Source organism: Triturus cristatus, chromosome 1_2, assembly GCF_964204655.1.
Source record: "Triturus cristatus chromosome 1_2, aTriCri1.1, whole genome shotgun sequence".
NCBI classification, from domain to species: Eukaryota; Metazoa; Chordata; class Amphibia; order Caudata; family Salamandridae; genus Triturus; species Triturus cristatus.
The window spans coordinates 1188989445-1189013435 of NC_140580.1; the positions used below are offsets into that span (position 1 = coordinate 1188989445).

Here is a 23991-nt window from a genome sequence, read left to right on the forward strand (position 1 = left end):
GGGCACTGACACCTGAGTGGGGCAGTGACACCCGAGTGGGGCAGTGAAACCTGAATGGGGCAGTGACACCTGAGTGGGGCACTGACACCTGAATGGGGCAGTGACACCTGAGTGGGGCAGTGACACACAAATGGGGCAGTGACACCCGAGTGGGGCAGTGACACCCGAATGGGGCACTGACACCTGAATGGGGCAGTGACACCTGAGTGGGGCAGTGACACCTGAGTGGGGCAGTGACACACAAATGGGGCAGTGACACCCGAGTGGGGCAGTGACACCCGAATGGGGCACTGACACCTGAATGGGGCAGTGACACCTGAGTGGGGCAGTGACACCTGAGTGGGGCAGTGACACACAAATGGGGCAGTGACACCCGAGTGGGGCAGTGACACACAAATGGGGCAGTGACACCCCAGGGTTGCCCAGATGGTACTAAAGGCTGAGTCTTCTTCACGGCTCTAAATCACTCTCTCCAAGATACCTGGTGGAGCGCAGTAATTGTGTCAGTTCCAACGTCGGCTTTCTGATAGCAAGAGCTTTCCTATCTCATTTAAATGATCCGCTCTGCGCCAATCAGACTTTCTGAGATCTATAAAAGATTATTTATCAGAATTCCTGCTAGAAATCAAGTCACATAAAACAAGAAGAGCCGCATAGAGTGAACTTCAAACCTGTAAGCACATCTATCCAGATTCTGACCTGTCCCCACCACCCACGAACACTTTGGTGATGAACGAACAAATCTTCCTGCTTAGCGCTGACTCCTTCAGCCTCACCACCGCTCCTCTGTGAGGCTGAGCTCACCACCGCTCCTCTGTGAGGCTGAGCTCACCACCAATCCACTGTGAGGCTGAGCTCACCACCGCTCCACTGTGAGGCTGAGCTCACCACCGCTCCACTGTGAGGCTGAGCTCACCACCACTCCTCTGCGAGGCTGAGCTCACCACCAATCCACTGTGAGGCTGAGCTCACCACCGCTCCACTGTGAGGCTGAGCTCACCACCGCTCCTCTGTGAGGCTGAGCTCACCACCAATCCACTGTGAGGCTGAGCTCACCACCAATCCACTGTGAGGCTGAGCTCACCACCGCTCCACTGTGAGGCTGAGCTCACCACCGCTCCACTGTGAGGCTGAGCTCACCACCACTCCTCTGTGAGGCTGAGCTCACCACCACTCCACTGTGAGGCTGAGCTCACCACCGCTCCACTGTGAGGCTGAGCTCACCACCGCTCCTCTGTGAGGCTGAGCTCACCACCGCTCCACTGTGAGGCTGAGCTCACCACCGCTCCAAGTGAGGCTGAGCTCACCACCACTCCAAGTGAGGCTGAGCTCACCACCACTCCTCTGTGAGGCTGAGCTCACCACCACTCCAAGTGAGGCTGAGCTCACCACCACTCCAAGTGAGGCTGAGCTCACCACCACTCCAAGTGAGGCTGAGCTCACCACCACTCCTCTGTGAGGCTGAGCTCACCACCGCTCCAAGTGAGGCTGAGCTCACCACCACTCCACTGTGAGGCTGAGCTCACCACCACTCCAAGTGAGGCTGAGCTCACCACCACTCCACTGTGAGGCTGAGCTCATCACCGCTCCTCTGTGAGGCTGAGCTCACCACCGCTCCAAGTGAGGCTGAGCTCACCACCACTCCAAGGTGAGGCTGAGCTCACCACCGCTCCAAGTGAGGCTGAGCTCACCACCACTCCAAGTGAGGCTGAGCTCACCACCACTCCTCTGTGAGGCTGAGCTCACCACCACTCCAAGTGAGGCTGAGCTCACCACCACTCCAAGTGAGGCTGAGCTCACCACCACTCCAAGTGAGGCTGAGCTCACCACCACTCCAAGTGAGGCTGAGCTCACCACCACTCCAAGTGAGGCTGAGCTCACCACCACTCCAAGTGAGGCTGAGCTTGTTCGGCTCCATCGGCACCCAACTTGATCCTAAAATTCTCTTGATGGATATAAGAAGCTTCAGGACTGATTCAAAATGTTTATAGCTTGTTAAGGTGCAAGCCCAGGGGCTCCCGTTAAGGATGACTGAAGATTTTCTCCCAAATACAGAAACGTTTGATCATCATAACTCAAGCGGGGTAGTGCTCCCGTCATCGGAAAACAAGGGCTGGGAAGAAGTCTTGGGTTGCACCCCTCAGCTCACCTCGCCGCAGATTGAGTTTCATTCTATTTTGCCACAAATGTTTCAGAAGCAGAATACTCAACGGATTCCAATTGTCCCAGAAGATCGTCTCTTGAAGAGTTTCATACAGGAATGGATCCACACGAGGCTCGTTTCTTGCTGAGACCCTTCCTACGGTGACCTGCCTGATCACTTTCAATAAATTTGCTATCGCTTCGACACAGAGTACACAACGCAGCATCTGCTCCTTCAGACAGAAGGAGACAGCAAGGAGACGGTAGGGACTATCTACAAGGACGGAAGGCACCCGCGTGGTATTCAGTGCATCGTGAGGCCTTCAGTGGACAACGGCATGTTGGTAGAGGTGAACCCTTCCATTCGGATTCTTTAGTCTGATCAAACGGATTTCAAATTTCTTGTAAGCTCCCTAGAGGAAGCATCTATGGAGATCGTCAGAACAAGTTGGTGTGTCACGTGAATAGCTGATGTGAAGGCTTACCAAGATGTGCTTCGACTTTGGGAAAATACACAGGAGGGCTCTGTTGGGCTTCGCACAGAGAGACGGCTTGAGATCGCTTCACCCAGAGAGACGGCCTAACATTGCCTCACCTAAGATGCTTCGCACAGAGAGACGGCTTGAGATCGCTTCACCCAGAGAGACGGCCTAACATTGCCTCACCTAAGATGCTTCGCACAGAGAGACGGCTTGAGATCGCTTCACCCAGAGAGACGGCCTAACATTGCCTCACCTAAGATGCTTTGCCCAGAGAGACGGCCTGAGATTGCCTCACCAAAGATGCTTTGCCCAGAGAGACGTCCTGAGATTGCCTCACCTAAGATGCTTTTCCCAGAGAGACGGCCTGAGATTGCCTCACCTAAGATTCTTCGCCCAGAGAGAGAGGGCCGGAGATCGCCTCACCTAAGATGCTTCATCCAGAGAGATGTCCTGAGATTGCCTCACCTACGATGCTTCACCCAGAGAGATGGCCTGAGATTGCCTCACCTACGATGCTTCACCCAGAGAGATGGCCCGAGATTGTCTCAACTATGATGCTTTGCCCAGAGGGACAGCCTGAGATCTCCTCTCCTAAGATGCATACAGTCAGATGGTTTAATACTTTTGGAATGTTTGAAGGAATAAAAATATTTCTGATGTTTGCACTACCCAAGGGCCCACGTTTGCTATGAGGCCTTGAGTTCGTTCCAACTACCATTGCTCCAAGTCTCCTCAGCAAAGGGGCTACAGTCGTTAGTTTTCTATGTTATGGACATAGCTGAGGAAAGTGACACGAACATGGCGCAGGCGGAGGGAAGGGGCTGGTCCTTTTCATGGGTCCTTTCGAACGGCGCCTGGAGCCTTGGCTGACACAAAAACAGAGGCACTGACCATCACCAGCCTCATCATGTCGAGCGCAGCTCAGTGGGTCAGACACCTAGGACACTGCCTGAGCCTTCGTGCAGGAAAAGGAAGGTTCCAGAACTCCTCTTCTAGAGTCACTATAGAGGAGCTTTCAGCACATGCAGTTTAGAGACACTTGACTGTACACCATCAAAGACTTTCAGATGATCGAGGCCGAGAGCCGCCCCCTGGGTCTCTGGTGTCCCACAGATTCACTGTCGCCCGGACACTGAAGAGGTGCAATAGGTCTCGCATTTGTAAGAGTTAGAGCTATAGGCATTGTAAATGATAATGCCTTTTATTTATGTGTTTTGAAAACCAGTAAGCGGTGCATAAACACGCACTTTGTACTTAAAGTCTTTGCTTAGCAGAAGCAAGCCTGGCAGTAAAAGAGGCGCAATTACTGTCAGCTTTGCTTCTCATAAGCAATGACTATAAGTACAAAGTCCGTGTTTACGCACCGCTTGCAGGTGTTCATACCACATCAATAAAAGGCATTGCATTTTTAATACTTATAGCTCAAACTCTCGCAGATGCGAGACCTATTGCATTGCAAATGCTTGTTGAGCTCTGAGACAGAGGTGGAAGCAGCTATAGGAAGGCAGGGACTGGGAAGACAGGCAGTGTGCTTCAAAAGCAAGAGGGAGGAAGAGGCGGAGGCAGCCAAAACAGACCTTGGTCTTTGAATGCACAGCTAATGTGGCAAGATAAGAGCAAGATTTACAGCCCTGTTTACAGCAGAGCTCTGTAAACTGCAAGCACGCATCTAGAACGCCTCGGCCCGCCTGATCCTCGACATCCCTCGCCGCAGCCACATCACACCCCACCTGAGAGACCTGCACTGGCTCCCCGTCAACAAGAGGATAACCTTCAAGCTCCTCACCCACGCACACAAGGCACTCCACAACACCGGACCAACGTACCTCAACAGACAACTCAGCCTCTACACCCCCACTCGCCAGCTCCGCTCCACCGACCTCGCCCTCGCCACCGTCCCCCGCATCCGAAGAGTGACCGCCGCCGGCAGATCATTCTCCCACCTCGCCGCCATGACATGGAACACCCTCCCCATCCGCCTGCGGCAGACCGCAGACCTCCTAACCTTCAGGAGACTTCTCAAGACCTGGCTCTTCGAACAGTAGCAGCATTCCCACCGTTTCCAGCGCCTTGAGACCCTCACGGGTATGTAGTGCGCTTTATAAATACTATGATTGATTGATTGATTGAGTGCACCATTTTAAAGAAAGAAGTAGTGCTCACAAGCTCTGTGTAACAACACATGTAACCAGGAGCAGTCCTTGAAAATGGGCGGAGCTTTTAAAACCCAAATCCTGAATACAGCATGTCTGGCAGAGACAGTGCAAGCGCTGCCTAGGCGAGACCTAAAAAAGACAATTAGAAATAGAGACAATTCCAGACACAATCACTAGATGGCAGTACAATGCAGAGTATGTGAATCAAAAAAGATTGATGCTGCAAAACCTCACTGCTGGTGAACTTCCACCCACCATGACTCTGTGCCAAGCCTCACTGTTGATGAACCTCCACACACGACCCTCTGCCAAGCCTCAATGTTGGTGAACCTACACATCCCAAGACCCTGTACCATGCTTCACTGCTGGTGAAACACTACACACCATTCACCCTTACCATGCTTCACTGTTGGTCAACCTCCACACACCATGAACATTTACCATGCTTCACTGAGGGTGAACCCCCAAATACCATGAACCCATACCATGCTTCACAGCTGGTGAACCTCCACACACCATGAACCTTTACCATGCTTCACTGCTGGGCAATCTCGACACACCATGAACCTCTACCATGCTTCACTGCTTGTGGACCTCCACACACCATGATCTTTTACCATGTTTCCCTGCTAGTGAACCTACTTAAACCATGAACCTTTACCATGCTTCACTTCTGGTGGACCTCCACACTCCGTGGACCTTTACCGTGCGTCACTGCTGGTGAACCTCCACAGACCATGAACCCATACCATGCTTCACAGCTGGTCAAGCTCCACACACCATGAACCTTTACCATGCTTCACTGCTGGTGAAACTCCACACACCATGAACCTTTACCATGCTTTACTTCTGGTGGACCTCCACACACCATGAACCTTTACCATGCTTCACTGCTGGTGGACCTCCACGCACCATGAACCTTTACTATGCTTCACTGCTGGTGAACCTCCACACTTCATGGACCTCTACCATGCTTCATGGCTGGTGGACCTCCACACACCATGAACCTCTACCATGCTTTACTGCTGGTGGATCTCCACGCACCATGAACCTTTACTATGCTTCACTGCTGGTGAACCTCCACACTTCATGGACCTCTACCATGCTTCACTGCTGGTGGACCTCCACACACCATGAACCTCTACCATGCTTCACTGCTGGTGGACTTCCACGCACCATGAACCTTTACCATGCTTCACTGCTGCTGAACCGCCACACTTCATGGACCTCTACCATGCTTCACTGCTGGTGGACCTCCACACACCATGAACCTCTACCATGCTTCACTGCTGGTAGACCTCCACACACCATGAACCTTTACCATGCTTCACTGCTGGTGGACCTCCACACACCATGAACCTCTAACATGCTTCACTGCTGGTGGACCTCCACGCACCATGAACCTTTACTATGCTTCACTGCTGGTGAACCTCCACACTTCATGGACCTCTACCATGCTTCACTGCTGGTGGACCTCCACACACCATGAACCTCTACCATGCTTCACTGCTGGTGGACCTCCACGCACCATGAACCTTTACCATGCTTCACTTCTGGTGAAGCTCCACACACCATGACCTTTTGCCATGCTTCACTGCTGGTGGACCTCCACACACCATAAGCCTTTTACCATGCTTCACTGCTGGTGAACTTCCACACACCAGGACCCTGTGCAAAGCCTCACTGCTGGTGAACCTCCACACATCATGAACCTTTACCATGCTTCCCGGATGGTGAACCTCCACACACCATGGAACTTTACCATGCTTCACTTCTGGTGACCTCCACACACCATTAACATTCACCATGCTTTACTGGTGGTAAAGCTCCACACACCATGGACCTTTACCATGCTTCACTGCTGGTCAATCTCGACAAACCATGAACCTCGACCATGCTTCACTGCTGGTGAACCTCCACACACCATGCACCTCTGCCATGCTTCACAGCTGGTCAAGCTCCACACACCATGAAACTTTACCATGTTTTACTGCTTGTGAACTTCCACACACCATAAACCTGTGCTAACCCTTACTGCTGGTGAGCCTTCCCACACCATGAACCTTTTACCATGCTTCATTGCTGGTGAACTTCCACACACCAGGACCCTGTGCAAAGCCTCACTGCTGGTGAACCACCACACACCATGAACCTTTGCTATGGTTCACTGCTGGTGGACCTCCACACACCATTAACCTTTACCATGTTTCACTGCTGGTAAACTTCCACACACCATGAACCTCTACCATGCTTCACTGCGGGTGAACCTTTACACACCATGGACCTTTACCATGCTTCACTGCTGGTGGACCTCCACACACCATGAACCTCTACCATGCTTCACTGCTGGTGGACCTCCACATACCATGACCCTGTGCCACGCCTCACTGCTGGTAAACCTCCACACACCATGAACTTTTACCATGCTTCGCTGCTGGTGAACCTCCACACACCATGAACCTTTACCATGCTTTACTTCTGGTGGACCTTCACAAACCGTGGACCTTTACCATGCGTCACTGCTGGTGAACTTCCACACACCATGGACATTTACTATGCTTCACTGCTGGTGGACCTCCACACACCATGAACCTTTACTATGCTTCACTGCTGGTGAACCTCCACACACCATGAACCTTTACCATGCTTTACTTCTGGTGGACCTCCACACACCATGAACCTTTACCATGCTTCACTGCTGGTGGACCTCCACGCACCATGAACCTTTGCTATGCTTCACTGCTGGTGAACCTCCACACTTCATGGACCTCTACCATGCTTCACTCCTGGTGGACCTCCAAACACCATGAACCTCTACCATGCTTCACTGCTGGTGGACCTCCACGCACCATGAACCTTTACCATGCTTCACTGCTGGTGGACCTCCACACACCATGAACCTCTACCATGCTTCACTGCTGGTGGACCTCCATGCACCATGAACCTTTACCATGCTTCAGTGCTGGTGAACCTCCACACTTCATGGACCTCTACCATGCTTCACTGCAGGTGGACCTCCACACACCATGAACCTCTACCATGCTTCACTGCTGGTGGACCTCCACGCACCATGAACCTTTACTATGCTTCACTGCTGGTGGACCTCCATGCACCATGAACCTTTACTATGCTTCACTGTTGGTGAACTTCCACACACCATGAACCTCTACCATGCTTCACTGCTGGTGAACCTCCATCCTTCATGGTCCTTTACCATGCGTCACTGCTGGTGGACCTCCACGCACCATGAACCTTTACCATGCTTCACTGCTGGTAAACCTCCACACACCATGAACCTTTATTATGCTTCACTGCTGGTGGACCTCCACACACCATGAACCTCTACCATGATTCACTGCTGGTGGACCTCCACACACCATGAACCTTTACTATGCTTCACTGCTGATGAACCTCCACACACCATGAACCTTTACTATGCTTCACTGCTGGTGGACCGCCACGCACCATGAACCTCTACCATGCTTCACTGCTGGTGGACCTCCACACACCATGAACCTTTAGCATGCTTCACTGCTGGTGGACCTCCACACACCATGAACCTTTACCATGCTTCATTGCTGGTGGACCTCCACACACTATGAACCTTTACTATGCTTCACTGCTGGTGAACCTCCACACACCATGAACCTCTACCATGCTTCACTGCTGGTGGACCTCCACGCACCATGAACCTTTACCATGCTTCACTTCTGGTGAACCTCCACACACCATGAACCTTTACTATGCTTCACTGCTGGTGAACTTCCACACACCATGAACCTCTACCATGCTTCACTGCTGGTGGACCTCCACACACCATGAACCTTTACTATGCTTTACTTCTGGTGGAGCTTCACAAACCGTGGACCTTTACCATGCTTCACTGCTGGTGGACCTCCACGCACCATGAACCTTTACTATGCTTCACTGCTGGTGGACCTCCACGCACCATGAACCTTTACCCTGCTTCACTGCTGGTGGACCTCCACACACCATGAACCTCTACCATGCTTCACTGGTGGTGAACCTCCATGCACCATGAACCTTTACTATGCTTCACTGCTGGTGAACCTCCACAAACCATGAACCTCTACCATGCTTCACTGCTGGTAGACCTCCATGCACCATGAACCTTTACTATGCTTCACTGCTGGTGGACCTCCACGCACCATGAACCATTACTATGCTTCACTGTTGGTGAACTTCAACACACCATGAACCTCTACCATGCTTCACTGCTGGTGGACCTCCATACTTCATGGACCTTTACCATGCTTCACTGCTGGTGGACCTCCACGCACCATGAACCTTTACCATGCTTCACTGCTGGTGGAGCTCCCCACACCATGAACCTCTACCATGCTTCACTGCTGGTGGACCTCCACAGACCATGAACCTCTACCATGCTTCACTGCTGGTGGACCTCCACACACCATGAACATTTACTATGCTTCACTGCTGGTGAACCTCCACACTTCATGGACCTCTACCATGCTTCACTGCTGGTGGACCTCCACACACCATGAACCTCTACCATGCTTCACTGCTGGTGGACCTCCACGCACCATGAACCTTTACTATGCTTCACTGCTGGTGAACCTCCACACACCATGAACCTTTACTATGCTTCACTGCTGGTGGACCTCCACGCACCATGAACCTTTACCATGCTTCACTGCTGGTGGACTTCCACGCACCATGAACCTTTACTATGCTTCACTGCTGGTGAACCTCCACACTTCATGGACCTTTACCATGCTTCACTGCTGGTGGACCTCCACACACCATGAACCTTTACTATGCTTCACTGCTGGTGGACCTCCACACACCATGAACCTCTACCATGCTTCACTGCTGGTGGACCTCCATACTTCATGGACCTTTACCATGCTTCACTGCTGGTGGACCTCCACGCACCATGAACCTTTACCATGCTTCACTGCTGGTGGAGCTCCCCACACCATGAACCTCTACCATGCTTCACTGCTGATGGACCTCCACAGACCATGAACCTCTACCATGCTTCACTGCTGGTGGACCTCCACACACCATGAACCTTTACTATGCTTCACTGCTGGTGAACCTCCACACCTCATGGACCTCTACCATGCTTCACTGCTGGTGGACCTCCACACACCATGAACCTCTACCATGCTTCACTGCTGGTGGACCTCCACGCACCATGAACCTTTACTATGCTTCACTGCTGGTGAACCTCCACACACCATGAACCTTTACTATGCTTCACTGCTGGTGGACCTCCACACACCATGAACCTTTACCATGCTTCACTGCTGGTGGACTTCCACGCACCATGAACCTTTACTATGCTTCACTGCTGGTGAACCTCCACACTTCATGGACCTTTACCATGCTTCACTGCTGGTGGACCTCCACACACCATGAACCTTTACTATGCTTCACTGCTGGTGGACCTCCACACACCATGAACCTCTACCATGCTTCACTGCTGGTGGACCTCCATGCACCATGAACCTTTACTATGCTTCACTGCTGGTGGACCTCCACGCACTATGAACCTTTACCATGCTTCACTGCTGGTGAACCTCCACACTTCATGGACCTCTACCATACTTCACTGCTGGTGGACCTCCACACACCATGAACCTCTACCATGCTTCACTGCTGGTGGACCTCCACACACCATGAACCTTTACTATGCTTCACTGCTGGTGAACCTCCACACACCATAAACCTTTACTATGCTTCACTGCTGGTGGACCTCCACGCACCATCAACCTCTACCATGCTTCACTGCTGGTGGACCTCCACACACCATGAACCTTTAGCATGCTTCACTGCTGGTGGACCTCCACACACCATGAACCTTTACTATGCTTCACTGCTGGTGGACCTCCACACACCATGAACCTTTACTATGCTTCACTGCTGGTGAACCTCCACACACCTTGAACCTCTACCATGCTTCACTGCTGGTGGACCTCCACGCACCATGAACCTTTACCATGCTTCACTTCTGGTGAACCTCCACACACCATGAACCTTTACTATGCTTCACTGCTGGTGAACTTCCACACACCATGAACCTCTACCATGCTTCACTGCTGGTGGACCTCCACACACCATGAACCTCTACCATGCTTCATGCTGGTGAACCTCCACACACCATGAACCTGTACTATGCTTCACACTGGTGGACCTCTAGCTCCGGGACCCTGTGCCAAGCCTCAACGCTGGTCAACCACTAAACACCAGCACCCTGCGCCCAACATTGCTGCTGGTAAACCTCCACACACGTGTGCCAAGCATCACTGCTTGTGAGTGTCCACCCTCTATGCCTCACATGTTGAAGCCCTCATCCCCAAGACCCTGTTCCTTAGATCACTGTTGTCCAGTGCCATGTTTGACTGCTGGCGAGCCTCCACCCACAAGACCCTCTGCCACCCGTCCTCACTCCACACCTTACCTGTTGGGGCACGCGTCCCCCCTGGTGATCTTGTCTGCCGTCAGCCCATCAGTCATGGTGATGCTCCGCCTCTTCATGTGACCTCCCCTGTGGCTGGAGGGGCTGTGGGGGCCACTGTGCCGGCCGTTGGCCAGGCCATAGCTCGCCTCCAGATGGCGCAGTGGGAAGGTGCGGTTGATGGGGCAGTAGATGATGGCGCCACTCTGCTCGGACACCACGTGGCGGTTGCCCACATAGAAGCGCACCAGGGCAGGTATGTTGTCGAAGCTCTCCTGTTCGAAGAGGTACTGGATGCGGGTGCATTTGTCGCTCGTGCGCACCATCACCTTGTTAATCTTGAAGTGTATCGCCTCATTCTTCCAGCGGCAGCTCAGCACATAGTCGCCCAGGCTGGTGAGTGAGTCCCGAATCAAGAAGTCCCCGTTCCGCTGCACCAAACTTTCTGACACCTGGTGAGAAACAGGAGACCTCACTGGGCATGGTGACATATGTGGCTGAACTCAGACCTTTCTTGTCCGTGCAAGATGCACCTAGGTAGGAGATGAGGTTGGAAATGTGTCAACCCCCCATACCTCATGCGTTCCATGGAAACAGGACTGGATGTCAGGGTATGCCCCCTCACCTCTTATAGTACCAGGTGTGGCTGGCAGTACTTCTCTTACCTCCCATGGGATGGGCTGTGGTACCAGGCCTGGCTGGCAGGGCCCTCTTACCTACAGTGGAATGGGTCATGGTACCAGGCCTGGCTGGCAGTGCCCCTCTCACCTCCCATGATACCAGGACTGGCTGGCAGTGCCCCCCTTACCTCCCGTGGGATGCAGCTGTGGTGCCAGGCTCGCCTGACAGGGTTTATCCCCCCTTACCTCCTGTGGGATGGGCCGTGGTATCAGGCCTGGCTGGCAGTGCCCCCCTTACCTCCTGTGGGATAGGCTGTGGTACCAGGCCTGGCTGGCAGTGCCCCTCTTACCTCCCGTGGGATGGTCCGTGGTACCAGGCCTGGCTGGCAGTGCCCCGCTTACCTCCCACGAGATGACCTGTGGTGCCAGGCCTGGCTGGCAGTGCCCCCTTACCTCCTGTGAGATGGCCCATGGTACCAGGCCTGGCTGGCAATGCCCCTCTTACCTCCCGTGGGATCGCTCGTGGTACCAGGTCTGACTGACAGTGCCCTCTTACATCCCGTGGGATGGCCCGTGGTACCAGGCCTGACTGGCGGTGCACCTCTTACCTCCCGTGGAATGTGGCCGTGGTACCAAGCCTGACTGACAGTGCCCCTCTTACATTCTGTGGGATGGCCAGTGGTACCAGGTCTGACTGGCGGTGCACCTCTTACCTCCCATGGGATGTAGCCATGGTACCAGGCCTGAGTGACAGTGCCCTCTTACATCCCGTGGGATGACCCATGGTGCCAGGCCTGGCTGGCAGAGCCATTCTTACCTCCCGTGTGATGTAGCTGTGGTATCAGGTATGGCTGGCACTGCCCCTTTTACCCTCCGTGGGATGGCCTGTGGTACCAGGTCTAGCTGGCGGTGCACCTCTGACCTCCCGTAGGATGCGCCTGTGGTACCAGTGCTCCTCTTACCTCCCATGGGATGCAGCCATGATACCGGGCCTGGCTGGCAGTACCCCTCTTACCTCCCATGGGATGGTCTGTGGTACCAGGCCTGGCTGGCAGTGCCCTCTTACCTACAGTGGAATGAGCCATGGTACCAGGCCTGGCTGGCAGTGCCCCTCTCACCTCCCATGATACCAGGCCTGGCTGGCAGTACCCCCATACCTCCTGTGGGATGCAGCCGTGGTGCCAGGCTCTCCTGACAGGGTATACCCCTGTAACCGTCTGTGGGATGGACCATGGTACCAAGCCTGGCTGGCAGTGCCCCTCTTACCTCCTGTGGGATTGCCCGTGGTACCAGGCCTGGCTGGCAGTGCCCTCTTACCTCCCGTGGGATGGCCTGTGGTACCAGGCCTGGCTGGCAGTGCCCCTCTTACCATTCGTGGGATGTCACGTTGTACCAGGCCTGGCTGGCAGTGCCCCTCCTACCTCGTGTGGGATGTGGTTGTGGTACCAGGCCTGGCTGGCAGTGCCCCTCTTACCTCCCGTGGGATGCGGCCGTGGTACCAGGCCTGACCGGCAGTACCCCTCTTTCCTCACGTGGGATGGCCCGTGGTGCCAGGCCTGGCTGGCAGTGCCCCCCTTACCTCCAGTGAGATGCGCCCGTGGTACCAGGCCTGACCGGCAGTACCCCTCTTTCCTCCCGTGGGATGGCCCGTGGTGCCAGGCCTGGCTGGCAGTGCCCCTCTTACCTCCCGTGGGATGCGGCCGTGGTACCAGGCGTGGCTCCTCAGGTCGGTACTGCTCAGCTTTAGCTCCTCTTCCAGCTCCTTCTGAAGCTTCTCTGGCGACGAATCCACGATGTATTTCTCTTTCGAAAACTGAAAAAGATGAGCAGACATTGTCAGTCAGTCCCTGCCTCCTCGGGTGGGGCCTGAGGGGAGAAAAGCAGGTGCAGGCTGCCCCCTGGTGCAGTGTCACATGTGTCCATCAGTGCCAACTGCTGCAGTATCACTGGACCCAAAGGCGCCCCCTGGCACAGTGTCACCAGTACCCAGTACCACCCATTGGTGCTGTATCACTGGACCCAGCAGCCCCCCCTAATGCAGTGTCAGATGTGCCCAGCAGCGCCCCCTGGTGCTGCGTCAGCTATCCCCCGCAACAGCACCCCCTGGTGCAGTGCCACCCGTGTCAGCAGCGCCCCCTGGTGCAGTGTCCGCTGTGCCCAGTAGCGCTCCCTGGTGCAGTGCCACCTGTGCCCAGTAGTGTCCCCTGGTGCAGTGTCAATGGACACAGCAACTCCCCCTGGTGCAGTGTTAATGGACCCAGCAGCGCCCACTGATACAATGTCAATGGACCCAGCAGCGACCCCTGGTGGAATGTCATCTGAATTAGCAGCACCCCCAGGTGCAGTGTCACCGGTACCTAGCAGTGACCACTTGTGTAGTATCACTGGACCCAGCAGCCCCCCCCCCCCTAGTGTAGTGCCTTCTCTATCAGCAGCACCCCCAGTGCTGTGTCACCTGTGCCCAGCAGTGCCCACTGGAGCAGTGTCACCTGTGCCCAGCAGTGCCCACTGGAGCAGTGTCACCTGTGCCCAGCAGTGCCCACTGGTGCAGTGTCACCTGTATCCAGCAGTGCCCACTTTTGCAGTGTCACCTGTACCAGCAGCGTCCCCTGGTACAATATAACTGGACCCAGCAGCGCCCCCTGGTTCAGTGTCACCTGTGCCCAGCAGCCCCTCCTGGTACAGCATCACTGGACCCAGCAGTGCCACCTGGTGCAGTGTAACCTGTACCCAGCAGCGCCCCCTGGTGCAGTGTCAGCTATCCCCGGCAGTGCCACCTGGTGCAGTGTAACCTGTACCCAGCAGCGCCCCCTGGTGCAGTGTCAGCTATCCCCGGCAGCGCCCCCTGGTGCAGTGTAACCTGTACCCAGCAGCGCCCCCTGGTGCAGTGTCAGCTATCCCCGGCAGTGCCACCTGGTGCAGTGTAACCTGTACCCAGCAGCGCCCCCTGGTGCAGTGTCAGCTATCCCCGGCAGCGCCCCCTGGTGCAGTGTAACCTGTACCCAGCAGCGCCCCCTGGTGCAGTGTCAGCTATCCCCAGCAGCGCCCCCTGGTGCAGTGTCAGCTGTGCCCAGCAGTACCCCCTGGTGCAGTATCACTGGACCCAGCAGAACCCCCCATGCAGTGTCAGCTGTGCCCAGCAGCGCCCCCTGGTGCAGTGGCACTGGGCCCAGCAACTGAAATACAAGCCCCTCACTTGAACAAATAAATAATATTTTGGATTCACCAACTTATCCGACTTTCTTGTTTCTTAAAAAAATTATTTTCAAGAAGGAGTGAACTGACTCACTACTGAATGCATGTACGATTTCTGAGGCCATAGAGGTCCAGTGCCTTGAGTCTTCCTCCACAAGAAATAAGCAATTTAATAAATTGAGCTATTCTCTCCAGAATTGGGATCCCTGGGCCTCAGTATCTCTATAATACCCCCGGTACAGCATCACTGGACCCAGCAGTGCCACCTGGTGTAACCTTACCTTTTATTTAAATGCCCGCTAAACCGTATTACCAGCAATTCTTTCCTGATTTTTCTTTTAGATCACAACCCCCTGGTGTGGGTCTACTCGTGCGGAATTAATTCGGATCCCTCACTATTCCCTTCATAGGCTCCCCATCAATCATTCACTGTGGTAAGCGCTAAACCCCCCGTGCATTAACATGCCTATTTCACTTGATGGTTGGGACACGCCTGAATCTTTGTTTTTTGATTGTTTGACAGGCTGTCAACTATTGCTATCCTCCCTGATGAAGACCCGCCCCTGACGCATATTAAGCTGCGCAATCTCCTAGGGTCGAAACGTCGACGTTGCAGTCACACTAGTCCATGCAGCTTCCCTAACCCTAATACAAAGTCATTCTTGGGCCGTGTATTTATGCATTGAGAAATTGGACGGTACAACATAACTGCTGTTGCCCTTACGTGTTACCTATTTGTATAATATATGTATAGCACTTTTTTCACTTATCACCACAAAGTCACTTTGCTTGCACTTCAATCATTTCATCGCCCTGCATTGTATTGTTTTAAGGACAGCCATGTTCATTCATTTGTGTGCGTAATATTCATGTAATACAAAGTGTCATTTCTGACTAAAAGTTAATTTTTCCTTGTGGTGTGTTCCAAGTATTACTGTTCAGTTCCCTAACAGTGACGTTGAGCCACTTCATTACATATCATACATGCCCAGGTTCTGAGGGACACAGGGTCACCCAATTTTTTCTAATGGTGTCACCTGTACCCAGCAGTGCCCCCTGGTGTAGTGCCACCTGTGCCCAGCAGTGCCCTATGGGGCAGTGCCACCTGTGCCCAACAGCTCTCTATGGGGGAGAGTGTCAGCTGTGTCCAGCAGCGCACCCTGATGCAGTTTCAGTAGTACCCAGCAGCGCCCTTTGGTGCACTGTCACTGGACCCAGCAGCGCCCCCGTGCAGTGTCAGCTGTGCCCAGCAGCGTCCCCTGGTGCAGTGTCACTGGACCCAGCAGCGCCCCCGTGCAGTGTCAGCTGTGCCCAGCAGCGCCCCCTGCTGCAGTGTCACTGGACCCAGCAGCGCCCCCGTGCAGTGTCAGCTGTGCCCAGCAGCGCCCCCTGGTGCAGAGTCAGCTGTGCCCAGCAGCACCCCCTGCTGCAGTGTCAGCTATGCCCAGCAGCGCCCCCCGTGCAGTGTCAGCTGTGCCCAGCAGCGTCCCCTGGTGCAGTGTCACTGGACCCAGCAGCGCCCCCGTGCAGTGTCAGCTGTGCCCAGCAGTGCCCCCTGGTGCAGAGTCAGCTGTGCCCAGCAGCGCCCCACCCATGCAGTGTCAGTTGTGCCCAGCAGCGCCCCCTGCTGCAGTGTCAGCTATGCCCAGCAGCGCCCCCTGGTGCAGTGTCAGCTGTGCCCAGCAACGCCCCCTGGTGCAGTGTCAGCTGTGCCCAGAGGCGCCCCTTGGTGCAGTGTCAGCTGTGCCCAGCAACGCCCCCTGGTGCAGTGTCAGCTGTGCCCAGAGGCGCCCCTTGGTGCAGTGTCAGCTGTGCCCAGCAGCGCCCCCTGGTGCAGAGTCAGCTGTGCCCAGCAACGCCCCCTGCTGCAGTGTCAGCTGTGCCCAGCAACGCCCCCTGGTGCAGTGTCAGCTGTGCCCAGCAGCGCCCCCTGGTGCAGTGTCACTGGACCCAGCAGTGCCCCACCCATGCAGTGTCAGTTGTGCCCAGCAGCGCTCCCTGGTGCAGTGTCACTGGACCCAGCAGCGCCCCCCGTGCAGTGTCAGCTGTGCCCAGCAGCGCCCCCTGGTGCAGAGTCAGCTGTGCCCAGCAGCGCCCCCTGCTGCAGTGTCAGCTATGCACAGCAGCGCTACCTGGTGCAGTGTCAGTAGTGCCCAGCAGCGCCCTTTGGTGCAGTGTCACTGGACCCAGCAGCGCCCCACCCATGCAGTGTCAGTTGTGCCCAGCAGCGCTCCCTGGTGCAGTGTCACTTGACCCAGGGGCGCCCCCCCCGTGCAGTGTCAGCTGTGCCCAGCAGCATCCCCTGGTGCAGTGTCACTGGACCCAGCAGCGCCCCCTGGTGCAGTGTCAGCTGTGCCCAGCAATACCCCTGCTGCAGTGTCAGCTGTGCCCAGCAGCGCCCCCTGGTGCAGTGTCAGCTGTGCCCAGCAACGCCCCCTGGTGCAGTGTCAGCTGTGCCCAGCAGCGCCCCCTGGTGCAGTGTCAGCTGTGCCCAGCAGCGCCCCCCGTGCAGTGTCAGCTGTGCCCAGCAGCGCCCCCTGGTGCAGTGTCAGCTATTCCCAGCAGCGCCCCCTGGTGCAGTGTCAGCTGTGCCCAGCAACGCCCCCTGGTGCAGTGTCAGCTGTGCCCAGCAGCGCCCCCTGGTGCAGTGTCAGCTGTGCCCAGCAGCGCTACCTGGTGCAGTGTCAGCTGTGCCCAGCAGCGCCCCCTGGTGCAGTGTCAGCTGTGCCCAGCAGCGCCCCCTCGTACTAGTCTCGCCCTGCATCAGGTGGCCTGGGAGTGTAGGTGCGGTGCAGTTCAGTCTACTTAATAAAGGTATGAGGTGTGTATAGAATACAGTGCCTTCAGCTCTCCAGAGGTGGGTATAGAATACAGTGCCTTCACCTGTCCAGAGGTGTGTTTAAGGCACTGTGCCGTCACCTCTCCGGAAGTGTACATAGCGCACTGTGCCTTCACCTCTCCGGAAGTGTGTATAGAATAGTGTCTTTAGCTCTCCAGAAGTGTATATAGGATACCTTGCTATCACCACTCTGGATGAGTGAATAGGGCACCGTGCCATCACCTCTCCAGGGGTGTGTATAAGACACTGTGGTGTGCAAAGTACACTGTGCCATCACCTCTGCAGAGGTGTGATTAGGACTCTGCGCCCTCGAGAAGGGAGCTAGCTGTGTGTAGTGTCACGCGGAAGGAGCTATGGCGAGTTAATACTGAGCTCCCCGTAAGCCCTCTAGAAGGGAGCTGTAGGTGCCTTAACACTGAGCTCCTCGTGAGCCCTCTAGAAGGGAGCTGTAGGTGCCTTAACACTGGGCTCCTCGTGAGCCCTCTAGAAGGGAGCTGTGGGTGACTGAACACTGAGCTCCTCGTGAGCCCTCTAGAAGGGAGCTGTAGGTGACTGAACACTGAGCTCCCCGTAAGCCCTCTAGAAGGGAGCTGTAGGTGACTGAACACTGAGCTCCTCGTGAGCCCTCTACAAGGGAACTGTAGGTGACTGAACACTGAGCTCCCCGTAAGCCCTCTAGAAGGGAGCTGTGGGTGACTGAACACTGAGCTCCTCGTGAGCCCTCTAGAAGGGAGCTGTGGGTGACTGAACACTGAGCTCCCCGTAAGCCCTCTACAAGGGAACTGTAGGTGACTGAACACTGAGCTCCCCGTAAGCCCTCTAGAAGGGAGCTGTGGGTGACTAAACACTGAGCTCCCCGTAAGCCCTCTAGAAGGGAGCTGTAGGTGACTAAACACTGAGCTCCCCGTAAGCCCTCTAGAAGGGAGCTGTAGGTGCCTTAACACTGAGCTCCTCGTGAGCCCTCTAGAAGGGAGCTGTAGGTGCCTTAACACTGAGCTCCCCGTAAGCCCTCTAGAAGGAAGCTGTAGGTGACTTAACACTGAGCTCCCCGTAAGCCCTCTAGAAGGGAGCTGTAGGTTACTGAACACTGAGCTCCTCGTGAGCCCTCTAGAAGGAAGCTGTAGGTGCCTTAACACTGAGCTCCTCGTGAGCCCTCTAGAAGGGAGCTGTAGGTGACTAAACACTGAGCTCCTCGTAAGCCCTCTAGAAGGCAGCTGTAGGTGACTTAACACTGGGCTCCTCATAAGCCCTCTATAAGGGAGCGGTACGTTACTAAACACTGAGCTCTGGGTGAGCCCTTGAGAAGGGAGCTGTAGGTTACTGAACACTGAGCTCCTTGTGAGCCCTCCAGAAGGGAGCTGTGGGTGACTGAACACTGAGCTCCCCGTAAGCCCTCTAGAAGGGAGCTGTAGGTGACTGAACACTGAGCTCCTCGTGAGCCCTCTAGAAGGGAGCTGTGGGTGACTAAACACTGAGCTCCCCGTAAGCCCTCTAGAAGGGAGCTGTAGGTGACTGAACACTGAGCTCCCCGTAATCCTCTAGAAGGAAGCTGTAGGTTACTGAACACTGGGCTCCTCGTAAGCCCTCTAGAAGGGAGCTGTAGGTGACTGAACACTGAGCTCCCCGTAAGCCCTCTAGAAGGGAGCTGTGGGTGACTAAACACTGAGCTCCCCATAAGCCTTCTAGAAGGGAGCTGTAGGTGACTGAACACTGAGCTCCCCGTAAGCCCTCTAGAAGGGAGCTGTAGGTGACTGAACACTGAGCTCCCTGTAAGCCCTCTAGAAGGGAGCTGTAGGTGCCTTAACACTGAGCTCCTCGTGAGCCCTCTAGAAGGGAGCTGTAGGTGACTTAACACTGGGCTCCTCGTAAGCCCTCTAGAAGGGAGCTGTAGGTAACTGAACACTGAGCTCCCCGTAAGCCCTCTAGAAGGGAGCTGTAGGTGACTGAACACTGAGCTCCCCGTAAGCCCTCTAGAAGGGAGCTGTAGGTGACTGAACACTGAGCTCCCCGTAAGCCCTCTAGAAGGGAGCTGTGGGTGACTAAACACTGAGCTCCCCATAAGCCTTCTAGAAGGGAGCTGTAGGTGACTGAACACTGAGCTCCCCGTAAGCCCTCTAGAAGGGAGCTGTAGGTGACTGAACACTGAGCTCCCCGTAAGCCCTCTAGAAGGAAGCTGTAGGTGACTTAACACTGAGCTCCCCGTAAGCCCTCTAGAAGGGAGCTGTAGGTGACTGAACACTGAGCTCCCCGTAAGCCCTCTAGAAGGAAGCTGTAGGTGCCTTAACACTGAGCTCCTCGTGAGCCCTCTAGAAGGGAGCTGTAGGTGACTTAACACTGGGCTCCTCATAAGCCCTCTAGAAGTGAGCTGTATGTTACTAAACACTGAGCTCTGGGTGAGCCTTTGAGAAGGGAGCTGTAGGTTACTGAACACTGAGCTCCTTGTGAACCCACTAGAAGGGAGCTGTGGGTGACTAAACACTGAGCTCCTCGTAAGCCCTCTAGAAGGGAGCTGTAGGTGACTTAACACTGGGCTCCTCATAAGCCCTCTAGAAGGGAGCTGTACGTTACTAAACACTGAGCTCTGGGTGAGCCCTTGAGAAGGGAGCTGTAGGTTACTGAACACTGAGCTCCTTGTGAGCCCTCCAGAAGGGAGCTCTGGGTGACTGAACACTGAGCTCCCCGTAAGCCCTCTGGAAGGGAGCTGTAGGTGACTAAACACTGAGCTCCCCGTAAGCCCTCTGGAAGGGAGCTGTGGGTGACTAAACACTGAGCTCCCCATAAGCCTTCTAGAAGGGAGCTGTAGGTGACTAAACACTGAGCTCCCAGTAAGCCCTCTAAAAGGGAGCTGTGGGTGACTAAACACTGAGCTCCCCGTAAGCCCTCTAGAAGGGAGCTGTAAGTGACTAAACACTGAGCTCCCCGTAAGCCCTCTAAACGGAAGCTGTAGGTGACTAAACACTGAGCTCCTCGTAAACCCTCTGGAAGGGAGCTAGCTGCGTGTTGCGGGAGAGGTGTGTAGAAGAGTAGGATCTGCTTCTTAAAGTTAGCCCCACTTTATGCTGTTGTATCACTGTTTTCGACTTAGCCTGACTGGGATCCTGCTATTCAGGACCCCAGTCTAGCTGCTTTCTCCTCTAAATTGATTGCACGTACTTTAGGTACACTCCAGATTGGATAATGGGGTACCCTTCTCAGTCCCTAGCATATGGTACACCATGTACCCAGGGAATAGGTACCCCAGAAGCCTCCCAGGGGCTGCAGCATGTATTGTGCCACCCCTAAGAGGCCATTGAAAATGACACCACAGGTCTGCTACTGCAGCCTGAGTGAGGTGGTGCATGCACCTCTTACTTAGATATAGGTTACCTATATTTATTCCAAATCACTGCACATATAAACCTATCAGTCACCCCTATGGCAGGCCTTATCAATCTTGAAGGCAGGGCGCTGAGTTTTATGTGAGAGGGTGCCCCTGCATGAGCAGAGCCCCCCTGCAGCCTTTGGAACCTATTTTACGGTGTTGTCTGTGATGCAGCCAACCATATATATTTAGGTGCATTATATCCTTGCGGTAAATGCTAACTTTAAAACGGCTGCTTAGAAACATGCTGTGTTTAGTGTCAAACACCTTGGAATCATACCTCCCGGCCAGTTACTGGCGGGGGATGTATGATTCCACCCTTCTAGAGGGACATATGTGAAACACCGGTACACCCGGTCTGCCCTCCTGATGCTGAGCCAAGCTCGAGCAGAGGAAGGTCTGACAATAGGTTTCCTGTCACAGGCAAGTGTGACCACCTCCCAGACAGGCTTTAGTGTATTGGGGCTGGGTGGGTGCACTCTGAGAGTGCCAGAAAGTCTGCACTCGGGGTACATTTGGTGTCTCTGTGCATAGTCCAGCTCAATTCGGTTGCAGGAGCCATTTGCTCCTGCTCTGGCATGAAACTGGACAAAGGACATGGGTGTAGCCACCCCTCTGTCCTGACCCTCCCATAGGTGGGTCCCCAGAGTTTGTCCAACCCCTTCCTTGGGTATAATGTAGGAACCCTGACTACAGGACTTTAGATTTTCCTTGGACTAAACTCTGCAAGCAGAAACCATGTACTTCGACGGTCTAAACTTCACTGGACGACAGAAGAATCTCCCTTGGAGTAAAGGAGTTACACCCCTGCAGCAGCAGTCACCATAACGCATCTGACCGGTTTGCATCTCCCGAGCTCCTGTGGACTCCGAAGATTTCTGCAACACAGGAGGTGGGTTCCCGAGCGTCTCTGAGGTCGATCTGCTCTCTCAGCAATTCTGAGACCAGAATCCCTCGTGGGGACTGCGCAACCCGAACCCCTGTGCACCGTGTACTTTTGCAGCAGCATATGCTTTTTGGAGATCCCTGAGGCTGTGCTTTGGGCTACGTGTAGTCCTGACCCCGAGCAGAATTTCCACCAAAGATCTCCGGCCTCCACTCCACGAGTGCTCTGTGGACTGGTGCTTTCTGATTCTGCTCAAGGTCCCTTCGCAATCCCTGGTCCGTTGGCCTGTGGGTCCCTGTGAAGGTAACTTTGACTTTCCGTGGGCTTCCCTGGTTGCTCCAGACGTGACCTGACTCTCCATAGCTTGGAGAGTCCCCAGGACCTTGCTGGTCCACACTGAAGCATCTTTCCTCTGACTGCGTGGGTTGCCGTTGCCAAGGCTTGTTGGTGTTCAATCCGGACACTGACCCCCCCAGCACTCGACATCCTTCGTGGGACAGCTCAGCTCTGGACTTTGGTCGTCGTCGATGTCTCCTGGTCCCCGTGGCTGCAGAGTCAAGCTTCACCTCTTCTCACCTGAAACACCTGACATCGGTGGGCATTCGTCTATCGTGCCCCTGGTCACTGTGAAGTGACCCAGACTCTGTCCCCTCTGCTTTCAGGTTCTTCTCACCTCGGATCCAGGCTTGGAGTCCAGCGGACACTTTTCATCTTCCCAGCAGCAGCACTTTCTCGCATCACGCCATTGAAAACGACGAAGGTTACCGACATCACTTGACCCCTATGCACCTGGCTTCCCTAGGTTAGGTAACACCGGTACCTCGGTACTCTCAAGGGTGCTGGCCTTCGAACCTTCTATATTTCAAAGGGTTTGCTTGAAGTCCTCTCAAAGTGTCCTTAATCTTACAAATTCCAACCGCGACTTTCCCAAAGAGTTGTACGGAGCTCGCGCCTGTGTTCTCACACTGCACACAGCCCCCGTGGGTTCCCTGTGTCACTACCTTGGGTGCTTCCTTGGGGTCCCAGCGATTCTACGTGCTCTAGGCAGTGTGTCTAGTGAAGATGTTGTTGTTATACCATTTTCTTAGTATATGGTTCGGTCTCCCCCTTGAGCCCGCTGTGTATTCTGCTATTTACTGTTGTTCTATTGATTAAGTATTGTGTGCCTTGTGCTCTAATCTCATAAAGAGGTTAGTAGAGAGTGTTTAGGAATAAATACATATATTTTAAATATATACTTGGTGTGGTTGTCCTTTCATTTGGTCATTCAAGAGATTATAGACTGGTAAAACAAGCTGCTTTACACTCCTTCAAGACTTCGCCTGAAGGCTGCTCTCCATAGCTACCACTAGGATAGCTTTCAATAAAGGTTGTCAATTGTTGGAAAGGCGTTCGCCGGAGGGGGGTTCGATGCCCGTCTTGCCCACCCCTTTGACCCACCTCTCCCACGTAGGCCGAACTAGGCGCGCACACCCTGATATACACTACGAACAGAGGGACACCACACGTATTCTTTGTAGGACGATAGGTTCTTTTATCGATGATTTTCAAGGGATCTTTATGATCCAAAATGCAAGTAGTACAGCAGTGGCACAAAGTACCACAAATCGGTCGTGGGGAATGGGGGTAGCGGGACAGTCTTTCAAGATAGTGTCTCTGCGAAATACCCTGCGGATAGCTCACAATCCTCGAGCTGGAGGGTGTCGATTCTCGGGGCGATCTCTTACCGAGTCGTCCTCAAGGGGAGCGCCGCGAGTCTCTCAGCAGGCACAGGTGGTCGGAGTTTGGGAGCCGCGATTCCGTCAGCAAGGCTCAGATGGTTCAATAGCTGGGGGCCGCGAGTCACTCAGCAGGCCCAGGTGGTT

General features: G+C 54.4%; 1 protein-coding gene across 2 annotated transcripts in view; it reads right to left on the minus strand.

Annotated features, from left to right (window-relative positions):
- SH2D3C (SH2 domain containing 3C) overlaps window positions 1-23991 on the minus strand; it is a 363972-nt gene that overhangs the window by 128322 nt on the left and 211659 nt on the right. For both annotated transcript variants that reach the window (XM_085614137.1, XM_085614136.1), the window contains 2 exons: window positions 13530-13658; window positions 11229-11677 (listed from right to left, as the gene is read on the minus strand). In XM_085614137.1, coding sequence (XP_085470263.1) covers window positions 11229-11677; window positions 13530-13658 — 578 coding nt within the window. The remainder of the gene's footprint in view (window positions 1-11228; window positions 11678-13529; window positions 13659-23991) is intronic.